The sequence below is a fragment of the Hyalella azteca genome, unplaced genomic scaffold (assembly GCF_000764305.2).
Source record: "Hyalella azteca isolate HAZT.00-mixed unplaced genomic scaffold, Hazt_2.0.2 contig10210, whole genome shotgun sequence".
NCBI classification, from domain to species: Eukaryota; Metazoa; Arthropoda; class Malacostraca; order Amphipoda; family Hyalellidae; genus Hyalella; species Hyalella azteca.
In genome coordinates this window covers 379,819-401,012 of record NW_025940256.1, presented here as the reverse complement: position 1 = coordinate 401,012, position 21,194 = coordinate 379,819, and the positions used below count along the sequence as shown (strand labels likewise).

The 21,194-nt window shown below is 38.7% G+C and overlaps 1 protein-coding gene across 1 annotated transcript in view; it reads right to left on the bottom strand.

Annotated features, from left to right (window-relative positions):
• Positions 1–341: 341 nt before the first annotated feature.
• The window catches only part of LOC108678422 (intraflagellar transport protein 172 homolog), a 28,065-nt gene continuing 7,212 nt past the window's right edge, over positions 342–21,194 (bottom strand). Inside the window, exons 10-32 of the mRNA XM_047882329.1 lie at positions 21,046–21,170; positions 20,134–20,249; positions 19,058–19,236; positions 18,032–18,175; positions 17,379–17,492; positions 16,757–16,931; positions 15,748–15,894; positions 14,964–15,168; positions 13,100–13,109; positions 12,648–12,792; positions 12,175–12,365; positions 11,720–11,902; positions 11,259–11,456; positions 10,732–10,890; positions 9,980–10,000; positions 9,068–9,185; positions 7,618–7,823; positions 6,167–6,373; positions 4,807–4,959; positions 3,894–4,064; positions 2,770–2,994; positions 1,610–1,738; positions 342–546 (exon numbers count right to left, since the gene is read on the bottom strand). Coding sequence (XP_047738285.1) covers positions 415–546; positions 1,610–1,738; positions 2,770–2,994; positions 3,894–4,064; positions 4,807–4,959; positions 6,167–6,373; positions 7,618–7,823; positions 9,068–9,185; positions 9,980–10,000; positions 10,732–10,890; positions 11,259–11,456; positions 11,720–11,902; positions 12,175–12,365; positions 12,648–12,792; positions 13,100–13,109; positions 14,964–15,168; positions 15,748–15,894; positions 16,757–16,931; positions 17,379–17,492; positions 18,032–18,175; positions 19,058–19,236; positions 20,134–20,249; positions 21,046–21,170 — 3,453 coding nt within the window. The 3' untranslated portion in view covers positions 342–414. The remainder of the gene's footprint in view (positions 547–1,609; positions 1,739–2,769; positions 2,995–3,893; positions 4,065–4,806; positions 4,960–6,166; positions 6,374–7,617; positions 7,824–9,067; positions 9,186–9,979; positions 10,001–10,731; positions 10,891–11,258; positions 11,457–11,719; positions 11,903–12,174; positions 12,366–12,647; positions 12,793–13,099; positions 13,110–14,963; positions 15,169–15,747; positions 15,895–16,756; positions 16,932–17,378; positions 17,493–18,031; positions 18,176–19,057; positions 19,237–20,133; positions 20,250–21,045; positions 21,171–21,194) is intronic.

The window sequence follows — 21,194 nt, the reverse complement described above, 5'->3', positions numbered from 1 at the left end:
AATATAGCAGTGAATACGTTAGTTTAATACATAGGCAGAAAGTATAGCAGACCGTAGACAAATGCTGAAATAAACCGGTCTCATATCACACAATAGTGAATAATCAATATCATATAATAGTGAATAAGTAATGTCATATAATAGTGAATAAGTAATGTCATATATTAGTGAATAATCAATATCATATAATAGTGAATAAGTAATGTCATATAATAGTGAATAAGTAATGTCATATAATAATGACTAATCAATATCATATAATAGTGAATAATTAATATCATATAATAGTGAATAATCAATATCATATAATAGTGAATAGTTAATATCATATAATAGTGAATAGTTAATATCATATAATAGTGAATAATCTATATCACACAATAGTGAATAAGTAATTGAAATAAATGTGCCAGTCTAGAAGTTGTATCCAATATTAGGGAGGCCGCCGCCCCAGGTCGCTATGAAGCGTAGCACGTCTTGGCTCTCAGGGGCACCGCTGCGCTTCACGCTCATGATCAGCTTGTTGAGGTATTCTTTGATGGCAACCTTAATAAATACAAACAACAAATTACGAGTAAATAAGTACGAAGATATGACTTCTTCAATCAATAATGGCTACCTATCAATAATGGCTACCTTAAATCAATAATGGCTATCTAAACATAAGCATAAATGACGTGTGAATATCAGTTATAAAATCTTCGATGGCAACCTTAACAAATAGAAACATCAAATTACGAGTGACTAATAAATAAGTATGACTTCTTAAATCCATAATAGCAACCTAAATAAACATAACCATATAATGACGTGTGAACATCAGTCCTAAAATCTTTGATGGCAACCTTAATAAACACAAACACCAAATTACACGTGAATAATAAAAAAAGATATGACTTCTTTAATCCATAATAGCAACTTCAATAAACACAAACATGCAATGACGTGTCAATATTATTATTAGGCCACATCAGGCCTATGCTTCAGTGCCGACATCATTATGATATGACATGACATATGTTATCGATTATTAAATCTTTTATGGCCACCCTCACCAACTTGACGAACACAAATGCCATATGAATATGATAGGACTTCTCGATTAATGAATATTAAATGACTTATAGCATGTCATGCCGACATTGGGTCTTGAATAATGGACTAAGATGAAATTTAAATAAAACTTATCTCATTTTCATTAGTTAATAATGAATAAATAGGCAATAATAATAATAAATTCATCGACAGCCGGGTAGATCGGAGTAACATTATACAATAATATAATAAAATTTAACTATATAATAATTATATAATTGTAATTAGATTATAATAATTATGATAATAATAATACTTGTCCAAACTTGAGGTGCCGGTAAGGCTTGACGCCGGGGTTGCTTTGAATAATATTATGTATCTTAATTAATCACTTAATTATTATAATATAATAATTATAATAATAATAATAATAATAATAATAATAATAATAATAATAATACCTCTTTAAATTTGAGGTGCAGGTAAGGTTTGACGGCGGAGCAGCTTTGAATAATATTATGTACATATCTGAATTAATCAGTTAATTACTATAATATAATCATTATAATAATACCTGTCCGAACTTAAGGAGCAGGTAGGGCTTGACAGCGGGGTACCCCGTGACCACACAGGGGGGACTGCGCTGTCCCTCCCCGTCTATGAGGGACGCCGCGTAGCACCCACGCTCGTCCTGGGGCAGCACCTGTAACAGGGAAGGTAAGTATTTACCCCTCTACCGCCTGGCATGAGTAACCGCAGCAATATTAGTAATATTTTAATATTACTAAATAATATAACATAATGATATTAGTAATAATCATAATAATATTGGTAACCGGAGCAATATTGCCACAAGCCTACTTCCAAAAAATATAACTCAGTACTCACTGCAGTGAGTGACAGAGAGCGCATTTTCTCGTCGACAAAAACGTGAAGTCACGGACGGACAGACAGACAGACGGACGGACGGACATGGCGAGCACAATAGCGCATTTTTTCATAAATGAGAAAATGCGCTAAAAAGGATACGTTCTAGTGAGCGCAAAATGACTTGCACTGATGGTTGCCGCCACGTACGGCAACTTTAAAATGTTCTCTGTTGCGTACAAACGTCCTCAGGTTGCTACACTCAATAGTTTACGTATAATTTACGTTGAAAGTTATGTTCCCGGAGAGTGACATACGGCGGTAGAGAGTTAATAGGGCAGTCGAGTGATATGAGCAGGCAAACAGGCTCTAAGGCAAGGAGCAAGCAGGCAAACTTTTGTAAGAACACAATTATATATATACATACAAGTACTAAGACATCAAGATAAATCTTATAGGTACGATGAAAACTTATCGGCTGAATGGGTAAGATCAATTTTGTTGAAGTAGTAACTTGCGTGTTCAAGACCTACATCAAACTGTGAAATTTCTGTCAAGTTCAGAATCGGCGACAGTTCTAATAACCTGATCTTCACCGTTGACACCGCTAAATTATATCATAAAATATAATATGATACATCAAACTATAAAAATTTCCCATAATACACGATATAATACTACATTATATTACAAGAATGTCCCATGACATATAATATAATGCTTTATATTATAAAGCTTCCTATAAATTATAATATAATAGATAATACAATACGATTTCCCATATCATATAATATAATGCAATGTTAAAGTTCCCCATAACACACGATATACAGCTTTTTAAAAGTTTCCCCTGAACCATGAACTAACCTGCTCGACGCTCTGGTCCATGGAGACAGCAAGCACCCACTCCTTAGCATCCTCCTTAAGTTGTTCAGGCACGGACACGTGGTCAGGTAAGGGGATCTCGTAGGGCACGTCTGTGTCCAGGAAGTCTGCGTGGTCCAGGGAGTCCAGGGATCCTTCTTCTATGGCCTCACACAGGTCCAGGAACCGGTTCAGGAACACAAACGCCATGTTGTTCCATCCTGACTCCTGCCAACACATGCACACTTTGTAATTAATTTTAGAAATATATTTAGAAATTTATAACAACTCATTATAAATATTATTTATAAATAAATATAACGTACGTTTAACTATAAAAATACGTCCAAACATAGATATTTACGCCATTGATGTTAAAGACATGCTAATTTATGCATGCCTTGAGGCTAAACCGTACGCTTAAACATATATGTGCACCCTAACTTGAACGCACATCTAAAGTCGTATACGCTTTGAAAATGGAACATATATCCAACTTACAGTATATATGCCCCCTAACTTGAAGGCACACACAAATTTATATAGGCCTTGATACTGGCACGCAAAATTAAAAACCTATGTATCTCAACGAAAGATTTGAATGACATTAATTTACCAAAATTGATTGACGAATGACCTATTTATTTGAATGACGAAAGCTCTTTATGACATTCTAAAGCGTGCCCGTCGCAATACCATAAACCGACACCGGTTCTAAAATAATGTGATTATTGTGCTTATTTAGTCAACAATTGATATTTTTTTGTACGCCAAAGTGGGCACCTTGCAGGCCATGATGGCACCAGTTCCTAAATAATAAACTATATCAATAGCTTCATTGATTCTTCACGCCAAAGAAGGTTCCGGCACCGGTACCTAAATAATGAAGTACCGGTATATCCATAATATAATTCATTATTTATGCCAAAGAAAGCACCTTGCAGGCCATACCGACACCGGTTCCCAAATAATGTGATTATTGTGCTTCTTTATTCAATATTTATTATTATTTTACACGCTAAAGCAGGCACCTTGCGCAGGCCATACCGACACCGGTTCCTAAATAATGTGATTATTGTGCTTATTTATTCAATAATTATTATAATTTTACAGGCCATAGTAGGCACCTTGCAGGCCATGCCGGCCTCATAGAAGGCCTTGTCAGCAGGCAGGACGTCTGTGTGTCGCAGCAGCGCCACGGCCACGAGGGTCGCCAGCTCTGCGATGTCCTGCGTCTTGCTGTACGCGCACCGCGCCGCGAAGTAGTGCGCAATTAACAGCAGCTCCTCGAACACGTCCTGGTGTAAAATACGCTTTATAATAGTGCTTATTTAACATGAAACTTGATCACCGTCTTCCATATTTGATATTAATACTCCTCGAACACGTCCTGGCGTAAAATACGCTTTATAATAGTGCTTATTTAACACGAAACTTGATAACCATCTTCCATATTTGAAGTTAAAATTTAGACTTTATTGACATTAAACAAGACAGGCAGAAAAACGTCAGGAGTTGTCCTTTATCATCTTGTTAAATCATAAATTAGAATAGGTAAGTAGGAAATCGTAGAAAATATGATAAATGGGATAAATAAATATTGGCAGATAATAAAAAATCACAAATGCAAGAAGGTATTATTATTTGCATAAATATTAGTGATGCTTCACATAGGCAATATAAATAACTTATGATAAAAGATAAAATCAATGTCCTAAAGATATGGCGACTAAAAAGCACTAAGATATGCGGGGTTAACAAAAATTAGCAATGGAATAATCAATTATCATTATAATATTAGTGTAATAGCTTGTCCTACTCAGAGCAAAAAGCGTTACAAATCTGCCATCATTCTTCTCTTCAAATAAAACGGATAGTTATAAAATTTTTATGATATACGAACAATTGAAGATTTCGCGGAAACACATAATCACGAACGAGGAATCTTAAATAGGATTTTAGTATCCGGTATCCAATGACCGGTATTTCGGTATCCGGTAACTCAAAACATGAAGAAGAAATAATAAAAAAAATAATTACCAAGACCCCTTGTCCGCCGTCTTGCGCCCTGACGTTGTTGACGACCATGAGCAACACGTCGCGCAGGTTCGCCCACGTCTCGTATGGCGTCGTGGCGCTCAGCCCTCCTTCAGACAACACTGAGCGAGCCAGGTGCTGGTACAGGTTGTAGTTCTGCACAGTGAGTGAGTTCTTAAATGAGTACTTAGCGAGTACTTAATTGAGTACTTAGATGGTACTAAAATGAGTACTCATATGGCACTTAAATGAGTACTCAGATGGTACTAAAATGAGTACTCAGTACTCAGATGGTACTAAAATGAGTACTCAAATGGTACTTAAATGAGTACTCATATGGCACTTAAATGAGTACTCAGATGGTACTAAAATGAGTACTCAGATGGTACTAAAATGAGTACTCAGATGGTACTAAAATGAGTACTCAGATGGTACTAAACTGAGTACTCAGATGGTACTTAAATGAGTACTCAGATGGTACTTAAATGAGTACTCAGTCAAATAAGTACAGTGAGTGTACTGTACGCCTAGTATGTTCTTCTGATAGCCTTTGTTGTATTTTGATACAACATTTATAACTTAATAATTTGTTTACAATATTATTAAAATAAATAAAGTACGCTCAACAGAGTTCAAGTAACTAATCAAAATACGTCCGAAGAAACGAACCATAATACCGATAATAGATCAGGTCACGGTTATAAAATTTATATTATAACCGTGAATTATTTTCATTTTAAATTTTCTACTTGCCCTCTAGGACATCTTTGCATTATTGGAATTCTTTGCCCTTGAATTGCTTCTCTTTCCTTTCTTGAATTTCTTTCAAAATTTGACCTCTGTAACTTGGTTAATCAAAAGCTCGATGATGAATTAAAGAATGGATCTATAAATGACATCTCATTTATAACATGTACGCAGATGCCGCCCAAAAATCAGGTTCGTAAATTGCATTACGATGTAAATATCATTACCAATGACCTGCTGCTGACGACAGACCTGTTGGTAAGCAGTTGCCTCTACCGACCTGTTGGTAAGCAGGTGCCTCTACCGACCTGTTGGTAAGCAGGCGCCTCTACCGACCTGTTGGTAAGCAGGTGCCTCTACCGGCCTGTTAGTAAGCAGCCGCCTCTACCGGCCTGTTAGTAAGCAGCCGCCTCTACCGACCTGTTGGTAAGCAGGCACCTCTACCGACCTGTTGGTAAGCAGGCACCTCTACCGACCTGTTGGTAAGCAGGCACCTCTACCGACCTGTTGGTAAGCAGGTGCCTCTACCGACCTGTTGGTAAGCAGGTGCCTCTACCGACCTGTTGGTAAGCAGGCGCCTCTACCGACCTGTTGGTAGGCAGCCGCCTCTACGGACCTGTTGGTAGGCAGGTGCGCCGTATTTCTTATACAGCGGTAGAGCTTCGGCCGCCTTGCCGTCCTTGATGAGGTCGGCGACGTGCCTGGCGAGGTACTTGTGCAGGAGCTGTGGGCCCTGCTGCGCCGCCGTGTCCAGCGCCCTCGTCACCTGCCCCTTGCTCAGGTACATGTCCAGCGCTGCCAGGATGTCAACACCTGCCAGTACCTGTACACAGGAAGACATGTAGATTATAACCTGCCAACACCTGTCAACAGGAAGACATGTAGAGTATAACTTGCCAGCACCTGGCAACAGCAACACCTGTATAGTATAACCTGCCAGCACCTGTCAACAGCAACACCTGTAGAGTATAACCTGCCAGCACCCGGATCTATCACCCGCTGGATCTCCAACTACCTACACGGCCGTTCTGCCTCAACGGAATTCCGGCATCAAAACTCTAAACACCGATTAATCCACACAGGTGTTCCACAGGGCTCTGTCCTGTCTCCTGCCCTCTTCAATTACTATGTCTCCAAGGCACCCCAACCACCACCCAACATCAAGATTATCTCCTACGCTGACGATTTCACAATCTACAGCACTGGTCCCGACGCCGACATTCTCACTCAGCAACTCAACGACTACCTCCCCCAACTCTGCAACTTTTTCACTATCCGCAACCTGGAAATTTCTGCCAGCAAATCAACAGTCACCCTCATTACACCGCACACGGCCCAGTACAATCACCACCCCCAAGTCAAGATCAACAATCAACTACTTCCGCTAGAACACAACCCAAAAATCCTTGGCTTAACCTTCGACACCATGCTCACCTTTACCGCCCACCACAGAACTACGGCAGCAAGAGCCTCAAAACGCAACAACATACTGAAAGCACTCTCAGGCACTTCCTTTGGACAAGACAAGGAAACCCTANAACCTGTCTCTTATACACATCTAGATGTGTATAAGAGACAGCCTGTACAGTATAACCTGCCAGCCCCTGTCAACAGCAACACCTGTAGAGTATAACCTGCCAGCACCTGTCAACAGCAACACCTGTAGAGTAAAACCTGCCAGCACCTGTCAACAGCAACACCTGTATAGTATAACCTGCCAGCACCTGTCAACAGGAACACCTGTAGAGTATAACCTGTCAGACCCTGTCAACAGGAAGAGCAGTAGCGTATAGCCTGCCAGCACCTGTGATGTGTGGATTATAACCTGCCAGCAACGGTCTCGACATTGGAGCTAAACCTAGAGCTTAATAATCACTTTACCCTCACCTCGGCCTCCTTCTCAGAATAAAGTTGCTCTTAATAATCAATTTAACCTCACTTTAACCTCACCTCGGCCTCCCCCTCAGACTTGAGATGGTCTTTAATGACTAATTTACTCTCACCTCAGCCTCCTCCTCAGACTTAAGTTGCTCCTTAATAAGAAATTTACCCTCGTTTTACCCTCACCTCGGCCTCGCCCTCATTCTTAAGGTGCTCCTTGTAGGCGGTGTCGACGTACTCCTCAAGGCGAGGGTCGAGTTCAGTGGCCACCCTCTGGGCCTTAGTGAAGTCCTTGGCCATAATCAAGGCGTCGATGGCCTCCTTGACCATCTGGCCTGCCAAGAAGACTTTCTCGGCGCCCCTTGGCCGCTGCAAGGACACCAGCTGCGGGCCTGAATTGTATGAACATGAACCTTAAATGTTGTTAAGCGAAAATAATTACGAAAAATTACGTGTAATTGTGAACATGAACGTTAAATGTTGTTAAGGGAAAATAATTACGAAAAATTACGTTAATTTGTGATTTGTGAACATGAACGTTAAATGTTGTTAAGGGAAAATAATTACGAAAAATTATGTTAATTGGTGAACATGAAGGTTGAATGTTGTTAAGGGAAATTAATTCCGAAAAATTAAGTGTAATTGTGAACATATATGCTAAAAGTTGTTAAGGGATAATAACTGTAAAGGATATTGTGGAATGTCCCAATAAAATAAGTTATCAATGTAAGACGCATAATTAACATTAGAGAAAAAGCTAAAATCTGATATAATATAAATTATAATCTAACCATAATAATAATTCTAAGTGACGAAACAGCATAAAATGTAGCGATTACTCAGTGAAGAACATATACCCATGATATGAATTAAGGTAACGAATTATAAAGTAACTTTTATTGAGAAACACTGAAACTCTAATGAATTTCGTGCTGAGTTTTTATGCAATAAGGTTGCAAGCTACGATGAATACTCTGAAAAACTTAGACTTTACCAGATTAGCGATGCACTTTTGTCCATGTATTGGCCATCTTGACCCACATTTGCCCGGCCAAAAGGACGTATAAGTGCTACACGCAGAACGTGTGTCACTATTTGGACAATATAACCCGTTAATTTTCCTGAGAGAATGTACCGAGGTCGGCTGCGATCTCCAGCGCGTAGAAGGATCGATATTTGGACAATATTCCACTCATTGATCTGCGTGCAAGACCGTACCGAGGTTGGCAGCGATCTCCCGGGCGTAAGATGTATCGATATTTGGACAATATTCCACTCATTGATCTGAGTGCACGACCGTACCGAGGTCGGCAGCGATCTCCCGGGCGTAAGATGTATCGATATTTGGACAATATTCCACTCATTGATCTGAGTGCACGACCGTACCGAGGTCAGCAGCGATCTCCCGGGCGTAAGATGTATCGATATTTGGACAATATTCCACTCATTGATCTGAGTGCACGACCGTACCGAGGTCAGCAGCGATCTCCCGGGCGTAGAAGGATCGATATTTGGACAATGTTCCACTCATTGATCTGAGTGCAAGACCGTACCGAGGTCGGCAGCGATCTCCCGGTCGTAGAAGGATCGATATTTGGACAATGTTCCACTCATTGATCTGAGTGCAAGACCGTACCGAGGTCGGCAGCGATCTCCCGGGCACGGTCAGGACCGAGCCTCTTGGCGGCCACCTCGCTGGCGGCCACCCACGCGTCCTCCACGTCCTGCACGTCCGTGGCCACGCTCGGCGTGATCTGCCGTGTTATATATATTCTTATATTATATATGCGCGATGTTGTGATGTTTCATTTTGGTAAAATAGTTTATCAGCAAAAATATATATGATATATAATAGATTAGATATATTGTAATGTTTAATACTACAATTATATATGCGAGATGATGTGATGTTTCATTTTGGTAAACAGTTTATAAGCAACAATATATATCATACATAATAAATTAGATATATTGAAATGTTTAATACTACAATTCCAACAGCTCCACGTCCTGCACGTCCGTGGCCACGCTCGGTGTGATCTGCCGTGTTATATATATTCTTATATTATATATGCTCGATGTTGTGATGTTTCATTTTGCTATAATAGTTTATAGGTAATATAAATTATTAATATAAATGCATAATAAATTATATATTGTAATGTTTAATACTACAATTCCAAAAGCTCCACGGCCTGTAAGTCGGAGGCCACGCTCGGCGTGATCTGCCGTGCCGTATTATAAAACTTTACATGCGATAATTTTGGCATAATATATGCAGGATATTGTGATATTTTTACATCATATATTCGACATTTTGATGTTTAGTATTACAATTCGAAAATTACTTTAAAATGAACGACAATTAATCCTTTAGTGATCAAATGAACTAGATACCTAATGTAGGTTTTTGCGAGGTGCTTAACTTATATTTAGTAAGCATTGATGGCGGTTGACCCACCTCGAGGCAGCACTGTTGACCCACCTTGAGATAGCACTGACCCACCTTGAGATAGCACTGACACACCTTGAGATAGCACTGACCCACCTTGAGATAGCACTGACCCACCTTGANGTGGGGTAATTAATAATAATGTGGGGTAATTATTAGTAATATGGGGTAATCTAAATGGCGTTCTCCCAGTCCTGGGCATGCACGTACCTGGGGGCATGATGACAATGTGGGGTAATTAATAGTAATATGGGGTAATTATTAACAATATGAGGTAATTAATAATAATATGGGGTGAAAATAATAATAGGGTAATTTTGAATGGCGTTCTCCCAGTTCTGGGCGGGGATCCATAATATAGGTACTAGATTTAACTACCTACCTTCACAGCACGTGCAAGTCAGCAGGGTTATTATATACAGCGAGGCATTATTGAATGCAATATAAAAAATATTTCTAGTTCGAAATAAAGTCGAAAAAAATTTTATGCAAAAGAGATAACCATAGAAATGATTAATGACCCATGGAAACAGAAGTGAAAGCAGAGAGCAAGCACGTATAACTTGAATCGCAGTTAATTATTTATAATATGAAATTCATCTTAAATAATAAGAAAAAACAAAGTTATTTTTACATTATACTAATATTCTAATATAAAATTATATACCTATCAATTTAGACTCATTTTTAGGTTATAGATCAGTCTAATAATAATACATGTATTATAATATAAAATTCAATATAAATTTTAGACTAATTTTTAGGTGATAGATCAGTCTAATAATATTATATTATAATATCACATCTATTATTATATTACAATATTAAATGATACTCTAATTTCCCACTGACATGAGCACAGCTTCCTTGGGTTTGCCGGCCTCTATGAACTCCTTCTCAGCGTCCGCATATTTGCCGTCGTCCTCTAGAGCCATGGCGTACTTGTAGTGAATGTCCGGCAACTTCTTCTTCATGGCGATCTTGGCCAGGTCGAATGCGAAGTCAAACTGAAGAAAACATTAAATTAAATGCATGTAAATGCTAAAGATTAACGGTACTACTTTTTTCTTCATGGCAATCTTGGCCAGGTCAAATGCGAAGTCAAACTGAAGAAAACATTAAATTAAATGTATGCATAAACTAACGATTAACGATACTAATTTCTACTTCATGGCAATCTTGGCCAGGTCGAATGCGAAGTCAAACTGTATGAAACTTTAAATTAAATGCATGCAAATACTAAAAATTAACGATACTACAACCTCTTATTAAAGCTCAAACCCATGGCTAAACTCCTCTCATCTCGAAATAACTTGTTACGACAGTGCATGTTATTTCAACCTGCTAATGCAGGCTGCATGTTCCGCCCACTGACCTGCATGTTCTCGCAGGCGTAGTCTATGCAGGCTGCATGTTCCACCCACTGACCTGCATGTTCTCGCAGGCGTAATCTATGCAGGCCGCATGTTCCACCACTGACCTGCATGTTCTCGCAGGCGTAGTCTATGCAGGCCGCATGTTCCACCACTGACCTGCATGTTCTCGCAGGCGTAGTCCTGTCTCTTATACACATCTAGATGTGTATAAGAGACAGGTGTAATGTATGCTACTGCAATAAAGTCACTCCATACGCCTCCTCCCACGTTTCCAGAGTTTATATTTATATTTATAAATATATGTTTATATATTAACTGCATTTTAATTTATCATCTTCCCTTATTATTGTAACCTGATTCATAACATGACATCTAAAGTAACATTAATGTATTATAGTAAAATAAACTGACCCTATAGGCCTCCTCCCACATGTCCAGAGTTCTGTACATGTTAACTCACTCTATATGCCTCCTCCCACATGTCCAGAGTTCTGTACATGTTGACAGCAGCCTTCCAGTCGTCGGCGGCGACGTAATGCTTCTCAGCGTCCCTGTAGTTGCCCTCCTGCTGCAGCTCCCCCGCCAGGTGTAGGTGCGTCGACTGTACCAGGTCTGGGTGGTACTGCTTCACCAGACGCAACATCTGCACGGTAATCATTATGTGAAATAAATTATATTAAATTGATTTCTCATTATATTAAATAAATTCATCCTTTTTTGGATAATTCGTAAGAAAACGTGGCAATGATTGGATATAAGTACTGGGCCAACCTGGTCATAGCTGCGGTGCTTCTCGTACATGGTGATGGCCAGACCAACCTGGTCATAGTTGCGGTGCTTCTTGTACATGGTGATGGCCAGACCAACCTGGTCATAGCTGCGGTGCTTCTCGTACATGGTGATGGCCAGACCAACCTGGTCATAGTTGCGGTGCTTCTTGTACATGGTGATGGCCAGGTCAGGCTCCCCGACGGACACGTAAAGTTTCTCGGCCTCCTTGAGTTTGCCGGCGTCCTCGAGCTGCTCGGCCTGCGCCACGTACATCGTCGTCACCTCCGCCCCCGACAGGTGCGCGCTGGCGATGCGGTGCGCCTTCTCCCACTCGCCTGTGGTGATTAATTACGTTAATGATGACCTCCCACTCGCCTGTGGTGATGAATTACGTTAATGATGACCTCCCACTCGCCTGTGGTGATTAATTACGTTAATGATGACCTCCCACTCGCCTGTGGTGATTAATTACGTTAATTGTGACCTCCCATTTGACTGTTATAGTAAATTGTCGAAAAGATAACCGTCTGCTCGCCTGTTGTAATGAGGTATCTAAATAATGACCTCACGCAGGTGAAGAAGTCCTAAAAATCACTCAACAACGTGTATGGCCTCACCAGCCTGGTTGTACATGTGTATGGCCTCATTGTAGAGTTTGCCCTGCACGTAGAACTTCTCCGCAAGCTTCAGTTCGCCGGTGAGGGCGTAGTGGTCGCCCAGCTTCTGCAGCTGAGACTGCAGGTTAACGTCGTCCTCGATCACCTGTAGTTATAAAGGGAGTTTTGAGTTATAAGTTATAAAGGAAGTTTTGAGTTGTATGTTATAAAAAAGTTTCGAGATAATAATAATAATAGTAATAATAAGAGACCCTACCCTTATCATCACTTCTATAAACTTGCAGACTTATTAAAATTAGCCTATTAGTTTACCACGATATGCACCATCATTCAGTCACCATCATTCAGTCACCATCATTCAGTCACCATCATTCAGTCACCATCATTCAGTCACCTGGACAATATGCACCATCATTCAGTCACCTGCACAATATGCACCATCATTCAGTCACCTGCACAATATGCATTTAGTCCTAACATTTGTTTTATGGCTTTGCGTGGCTGAAAAAACATTAAATTTCAATTTTAATATTTGTTTTGAGGATTTACGTGGCTGGAAAAATATTAAATTTTGGTCTTAACATTTGTTTTGAGGATTTACGCGGCCGGAAAAATATTACATTTCACTCTTAACATTTGCGTTACGAATTTACATGACTGGAAAAAAAACAAATTGTAGTCCTAACAGTTGTTTTGAGGATTTACGTGGCTGAAAAAATATTAATTTTTAGTCTTGACATTTGTGTTACGGATTTACGTGGCTGGAAAAACATTAAATTTTGGTCTTAACATTTGTTTTGAAGATTTACGTGGATGGAAAAATATTAAATTTCACTCTTAACATTAGTGTTACGGATTTATGTGGCTGGAAAAACATTAAATTTTAGTCTTAGCATTTGTTTTGAGGATTTACATGGCTGTAAAAACATTAAATTTTAGTCTTAACATTTGTCTTACGGATTTACGTGACAAGATTCTGATAAGAATGATGAATAAACAACTTAATTTATTGTTAAAGTTTATCTTTGTAAAGATGGTAATGCTAATAATAACACTGTTGAAAATTTTAATTATACTTCTCAACTTTGTGTCAGTGTCTCTAGAGATGCTACCAGAAAAGCTACACCAGAGTGCTGGGGTAGCTTTTCTGGGTATTAGGTAATTTTTTCCGCTCGATTTCTTACAATTTTTTACGTTATTTCCAGCGCCAGCCGCTTTTCTCAGCCATAATTTGAAAAGCCTAGTATTTAGAAGAAATCTGTGCAAACTAATATGACGTTTAATCCAACCCATTAATAAATTATGTATGTACTCTGCAAATATAATAACCACTAGAGGCATTCGGTGCAAAACTTTACCGATGCACTCTCGGGATAAAAAAATTATTACTACTTTACATTGCGAAGTAGTTGAGTTTTGTGGAAAAATGAAGGCAGAAGGCAATTGGCCTGAAATTCAACAGACCCTCGCCATATTTAAATGGATGATGAATGTTTTAAAAATCTGACAGATGAACCTGCAAATTTTTAAATGCAAGATCGTGAGACTCTGATCAGACTACAAAAATTATTATAACAAATGTTTTATATTCATACCATATTTTAATGGATTAATTTTGTATTATAACAGTGTACAAATATATTATTAAGAATAATTGATATATGACAACATTGCAATATGTAACATTGAAATAATACTAATAATATATTAAGGTGGAAACAGTATAAAATAATATTACTTAATAATGCTAATTTAATAATAACAGTTTACTCATGTAACTCTGCTATATGTTGTTGCTGCTATAACTTGTCGACGCATTTGGCAGCATTGGCAGTGCTGAAAAATCTCTACCAAACAATTATATGAATAACAGTAATTTATCAAAAACCTATAAGCAATCAATATATGTTGTTGCAAATTAAAGTCGCCAACGCACTCGGCAGCTTTGGCAGTACTAAAAAATCTCTACAAAAAAATATATAAATAACAATAAATTATCCCAAAATATAAATACAATCCATATTTGTTGCTGCAAATTAAAGTTGCAAACGCACTCGGCAGCTTTGGCAGTGTTAAAAAATGTTACCAAAAAAAATGTATATAAATAACAATAAATTATTTAAAAATATAAATACAGTCCATATTTGTTGCTGCAAATTAAAGTTGCGAACGCACTTGGCAGCTCTACATAACATAGCGATGTCGGCGCTGAAGTGTAGGCAAAAAGGTTTGGCAGTGCTGAAAAATCTCCACCAAAAAATAAATATAAATAACAATAAATTATCAAAAAATATAAATACAATCTATATTTGTTGCTGCAAATTGAAGTGGCGAACGCACTTGGCAGCTTTAGCAGGACGCGCGGCCTTGAGGTAGAGGGTAACCGCAGCCTCGTACTCTCCCTCGCGCTCCTTGAGCTGCGCCGCCCTCTCCTCCTGGTGCGTCTCCAGCAGCCACTTGTTGTGCGCCAGACGAAGCTGCTCCAGGTCACCGTACCCCTTCAGGGTCGCCAGCTCTACCGCTGCATATTTTTTTAATTATTACCATTTATATTTGCAATAACTTTTGAATTAAGCCTGATTTTATAGTGGTGTGTAGTGCGCCAGACGAAGCTGCTCCAGTTCTCCGTAGCATTTCAGCGTTACAAACTCTACGGCTGTAGGTCAGGTTAAATTTGTACTTCGAATTGATACATTTTTACGTATGGTTTAATAAAGCAAAGAATTCGACGTCATATCAAGAGTTAAATTTTGAATTAAATTTTTATTTTCAACCTGGTTTTACGTCTCACCACCACACTACACATCTCACCATCACACCACACGTCTCACCATCATCCCACTTATGCATGGTCTGGCACACCACACGTCTCACCATCACACCACACGTCTCACCATCGCACCACACGTCTCACCATCATCCCACTTATGCATGGTCTGGTACACCACACGTCTCACCATCACACCACACGTCTCATCATCACACCACACGTCTCACCATCATCCCACTTATGCATGGTCTGGTACACCACACGTCTCACCATCACACCACAGGTCTCACCATCACACCACATGTCTCACCATCACACCACACGTCTCACCATCATCCCACTTATGCATGGTCTGGTACATGTCCATGGCAGCGTCCAGGTCGTTGTTGGCGAGGTAGGCGGTCTCTGCGGTCTTGAACTGCTGCTCCAGCGCTGCTAGTCTCGCCTGCACCTCGTACTCCTCCAGACCGTCCTCGCCTGCACAAATGTCAACACCGGTTGAGTCAACAGTCAACATAGTAGCTTTAAATATCATCAATAGTATTTAAATAAACAACAAGCAAACACGCTCTAGGATAAAGATAATTACCATTAAGATACCATTTACTACTACCTGCCCCAATGTCGCCACCGGTTAACCCAACAGGCAATATGGTAGCTCTAATTAACATCATCAGTATTTGAATAAATAACAAGCAAACGTGTTTTGAGATAAACATTCATTAACAGAATAAAAGACATTGCTCTCCTGCACCAAAGTCGCCAGCGTTTAAATGCTAATGATCAAATTCCTTAAAAATTCTCTTGCCAGCATAGAAGCGTCAGAACAAACAACGTTAGAAGCCAACATTGCTTCATAAATAGTACGACAGCTAAAATAATTGCATTGTGAATGATTACATTACCATCTTTTTTCCATTAAAATCTCAAATTTTTTCAAAAATTCTAAGGCTTGCGTCAGTTTTTCACACGGCTTGCTCAATCTCAAAGCTTGCTTAAGACAACGGTAATAAATAAATGGCCGTGGATATTAAGACTTGACCTTCCCTTCTCCGTTATAGAATGTTCTGAGCAATGGAAATCTATAGGAAATTTGCGATTTTCGCACAATATGAAGCTTGAAACACGTCACCTAACGCATCATATCATTCACTCTAACAGATAACGGACGAAAGCAATAATCCCTCAACATTATATTTATTGATTGATTAATGTTTCACATTGTTTCCACGCTTTTTCAGATACGAGACGAGGTTAATTTGTAATTAAAGCATATATATTATATTAAAATCAATTAAAATAATGTTTAAACACATTTTGGAAAAGATGCACAAGTCACCCCTGGTTTCCTGGACTTTATCCCTGATGGCGTTGATCTCAGCGAGGTAGGAGACCCGTGCGATGTCGCCGAGTGCGGCGTAGCAGCGCTCAGCGATGTAGAGCTGTCGTGCCTCTAGTGTCAGCCTCGCCAGCGTGCGCCACATCGCCTCAGCCTCAGCCGTCTGAGGCAGCGTCTGTTGGCCTCATAGTAATGTGATGATAATGATTGGCTTGGAATTAATTCAGTTGAAATTAAATTTAAAAATAGTTCAATTGCGCAAATATTCAATCATTCAATCGATATCACTATTAGAAATTTCAGTCACTTGGCTTCAGCCTTATAGCCCGTCTGAGGCAGCTTCTGTTGGCCACATCATAATGTAATAATAATAATGATTATCGATTATTTAATAATGATTAATTATTTCATTTGTGGCGCAAATATTCAAGCATTCAATTGGAGACGCGATGAGAAATGCGCGCTATATTACCAAGGTGTCCGAGGGCTAAGGCACCGTGTATTGGCCACATAATAATGTTACTCGTAGAACTAATGCCTCATTTTTGTCTAAAGTTGAGCTACAATTCAGTCATTACTGTGAAAACAAAACAGAAATGTTGATAGTATTTTGGTTGCTGACCTCGAGATATTTCATGGCTCGAACGTAGTCTTCATCGTCCAGCGCTGTCCCGAACTCGATGAGACCTTCGTCCAGCGGGTACGATAGCTCCTGGTGACCATCAACCACCACCACCTGCACCACCAACCACCATGCAACCATGAACTATTAACATAGTTCTTGGTGACCATCCACCACCACCACCTGCATCACCAACCATCATGCAACCATGAACTATTAACATAGTTCTTGGTGGCCGTCAACTACCACCACCTGCATCACCAACCACCATGCAACCATGAACTTGTAACAGTTCTTGGCGGCCATCAACCACCACCACCACCACGCAACTATGAAATTTAACATAGTTTCTAGTTACCATCCGCCACAACTTTCTGTACCACAACCATGCAACCTTTAAATTTCAACAAGTTTCCTCGGGACTGACAACCAACCCACAACCATGAACTTTCAAATATTTTTCCCAAAAGAAATAAGTATATTATTCGGAACGAAAGCGTGGAAAAAAATTTTCCGATTCGTAGCAAATAAGGATAAACTAATTGCAAATAATTTGGGCAAGATATTACCAATTGCACATGATTAAGCAAGATATTAGCAAATAAATTAAAACAAGATTCAAAAAAATGTATCATTTAAAACCCATTCATCACCTCAGTTTTGCCATCACTGCGCTCCACGTCGGTAACTTCCCCCTTGACGTGCGTGGTTGTGATGCGGTCTGGTACGTCGATGTTGTACCACACGCACAGCTGCTCGCGGGACTGTGCTACCACCACATCACTGCCTGGTACCCACTGCACGGTTAATACAAGTCACTGCCTGGTACCCACTGCACGGTTAATACAAGTCACTGCCTGGCACCCACTGCACGGTTAATACAAGTCACTGCCTGGTCCCCACTGCACGGTTAATACAAGTCACTGCCTGGTCCCCACTGCACGGTTAATACAAGTCACTGCCTGGCACCCACTGCACGGTTATACAAGTCACTGCCTGGCACCCACTGCACGGTTATACAAGTCACTGCCTGGTACCCACTGCACGGTTAATACAAGTCACTGCCTGGTACCCACTGCACGGTTATACAAGTCACTGCCTAGCACCCACTGCACGAATCAACAGCAAAAAGCTAAGAACCTTCAAAAATTTTCAATTACAAGCAGAAAAATTATATGCCTCACTTTTAATTAAATTTATATGCCTCACTTCAAATGGAACGTTTGCCGAAAAAAAGACCAACACATGAAAGAAAGCATTTTGAGGAGTACTTTCAAATAATTCAAGATTTTGAAGTAAAATAGGGGAATAATTTATGAAGAATTAACTAAAATAATGTATCAATCCCATAAACAAGTGAAAACTGAGGTTTTACTCTCGCATCCACAGTTATGCATATATATGTATACATATGCATAACTGTATATATATCCGTGTATACATATTAGTGTCACGTAATGAAGGCACCATAACAAATGTGGTGTAGGCACCGTAACAAGTGATGTAGGCACCATAACAAGTGATGTAGGCACCGAAACGAGTGATGTAGGCACCATAACACGTGATGTAGGCACCGAAACAAGTGATGTAGGCACCATAACACGTGATGTAGGCACCGTAACACGTGATGTAGGCACAGTAACAAGTGATGTAGGCACCATAACAAGTGATGTAGGCACCTGTACGAAGGTAGCGTAGCTAAGTATGGTAGTCTTGACGCGGCTAGCCACGTCCACCAGCGTAAGGCGTAAGCGCTTGTCCCTGAAGAGCAGCTTACGGCTGTTCTCGTTCAGCTCGAGCCAGTCTACGCGACTGTCGTGGGCAACCTGACCTAAGCTGCTCTCGTACACCAAGTCAACTGCATGGATCCGTGTAAATAATACATTTATTATTCATTTAATATTACGTTTGTTATTCATTTAATATTAAATTTATCATTGATTTGATTTTAAATTTATTATTCATTTAATATTAAATAGAATATTCATTTAATAATAAATTGAATATCCATTTAATATTAAATTTAATATTGATTTGATTTTAAATTTATTATTCATTTAATTTTAAATTTAATATTCATTTAATATTAAATTTAATATTCACTTAATATTCATGACGGCATATAAACAGATTAATACATACTTCAAACATATGAAGCTGCACTTAAAATTCTTATTTCTGTTCAATGTTTCAATTGAAGTCTATTTTCTCAATCCAATCTTCATGTTTTTTAATCAAGTAGCAGAAAATTGTGCACCGGAACATATATAATTTTTTAAGCTTTCAAATTAATGAATTACTAAACTACCTACAGACTTCCAAAGAATCTTATGCGCTAAGTCAATAGTACGCATTCACATAATCTTTCCTTTCAAATCAGAATTAAGAGTAACTAGAACTAAAAAATCTTGTTCACAGAAAACACAAAAGTTTAACAAAACATAAAATCAAGTAGCATATTCATTCGTTATCAATTACATGTGTATTATCATCTCGATCAAACATGTGTACTATCTTGAGATGGAGAAGTTGTACCATTAATTAAAGGATGGCATTCGATGAATATTATAATAGAAAAGATGAATATTATAATAGAATACGTGAATATTAGAATATAATAAATGACATTACTGATGGTCTTGAGATCGAGGAGGTGTACCATGAATTAGAGGATGGTGTTCGATGAATATTAGATTAGAATAGATGAATATTATAATATAATAAGTGAATATAATAATACAATAGATGACATTACTGATGTGTATGGTCTTGAGGTCTAAGAGGTAGGCCATCTTCTTGTTGTCGGGGTCCCCCCGGCGCGGTCGTTCGTTGATGCGGACGCTGATCAGGTGAGGGTTCAGGAATTCCGTCCTTTGGGAGAGTTGAAAGTTGAAAAAACTATTTAAGAGAAGTTTAAAGTTTTAAAAAAAAGCTACTGAGATGAAGTTGAAAGTTAAAAAAAGAGCTATTGAAAAGAAGTTGAAAGTTTAAAAATGATCTATTGAGAAGAAGTTTAAAGTTCAAAAAAGAGCTATTGAGAAGTTAAAAGTTTAAAAAAAGCTATTGAAAAGAAGTTGACAGTTGAAAAAACGCTATAGTAATGAAGTTGGAAGTTTAAAAAAGATTTACATTGAAAAGAAGTTGAAAGTTGATATTGAAAGGTATTGAAATATTGTTTTTCATCCAAAGCAAAACAAAATATTTTACAGTAATAGAGACAATGTGAAAAGTAAAACAAAATATTTCGCAGTTATAAACATAATCTGATGATAAAATCTAAAAATTTTTTTGTTATATGCTAACACGAGTCATGTTTATTTCGTCATATTAAATGCTAACAGAGTAAAGTTTATACAAATTCAGTTTCGAAATGTTTAATGAACATTTATGTTACATTAGAAGACAAGAACTGTTATTTAAGTTTAGAACCTGCACGTCAAAAACATCAAATTCTTCTCTACTCATACGTTTTTATCTAGTCAATTTTCTTTCGTTCTAATGCGAATTGTTATATTCAGTAACGTCAAAGTGCTACACAAAACGAATTATTTCTTATTTCATTTTAAAAATTATTTGACTTATTATTACATGGAGTCATCAATCAAACTTGGGAAATTTAACAAATTCTGCCATATAATTATAATATTCTGTTTTTTAGAGCACAAACCTGACGCTCTCCAAGATGCTGTTATTCCCGTACTCCACCAGGCTTAGCTCACCGCCCTTGAAGATCAAACACACGTTCTCGTTGTCAAAGTAGAACTTTTCGTCACCAGGGTTCATCCACTGCACCTGTAACATTAAGCAATAAGTAAC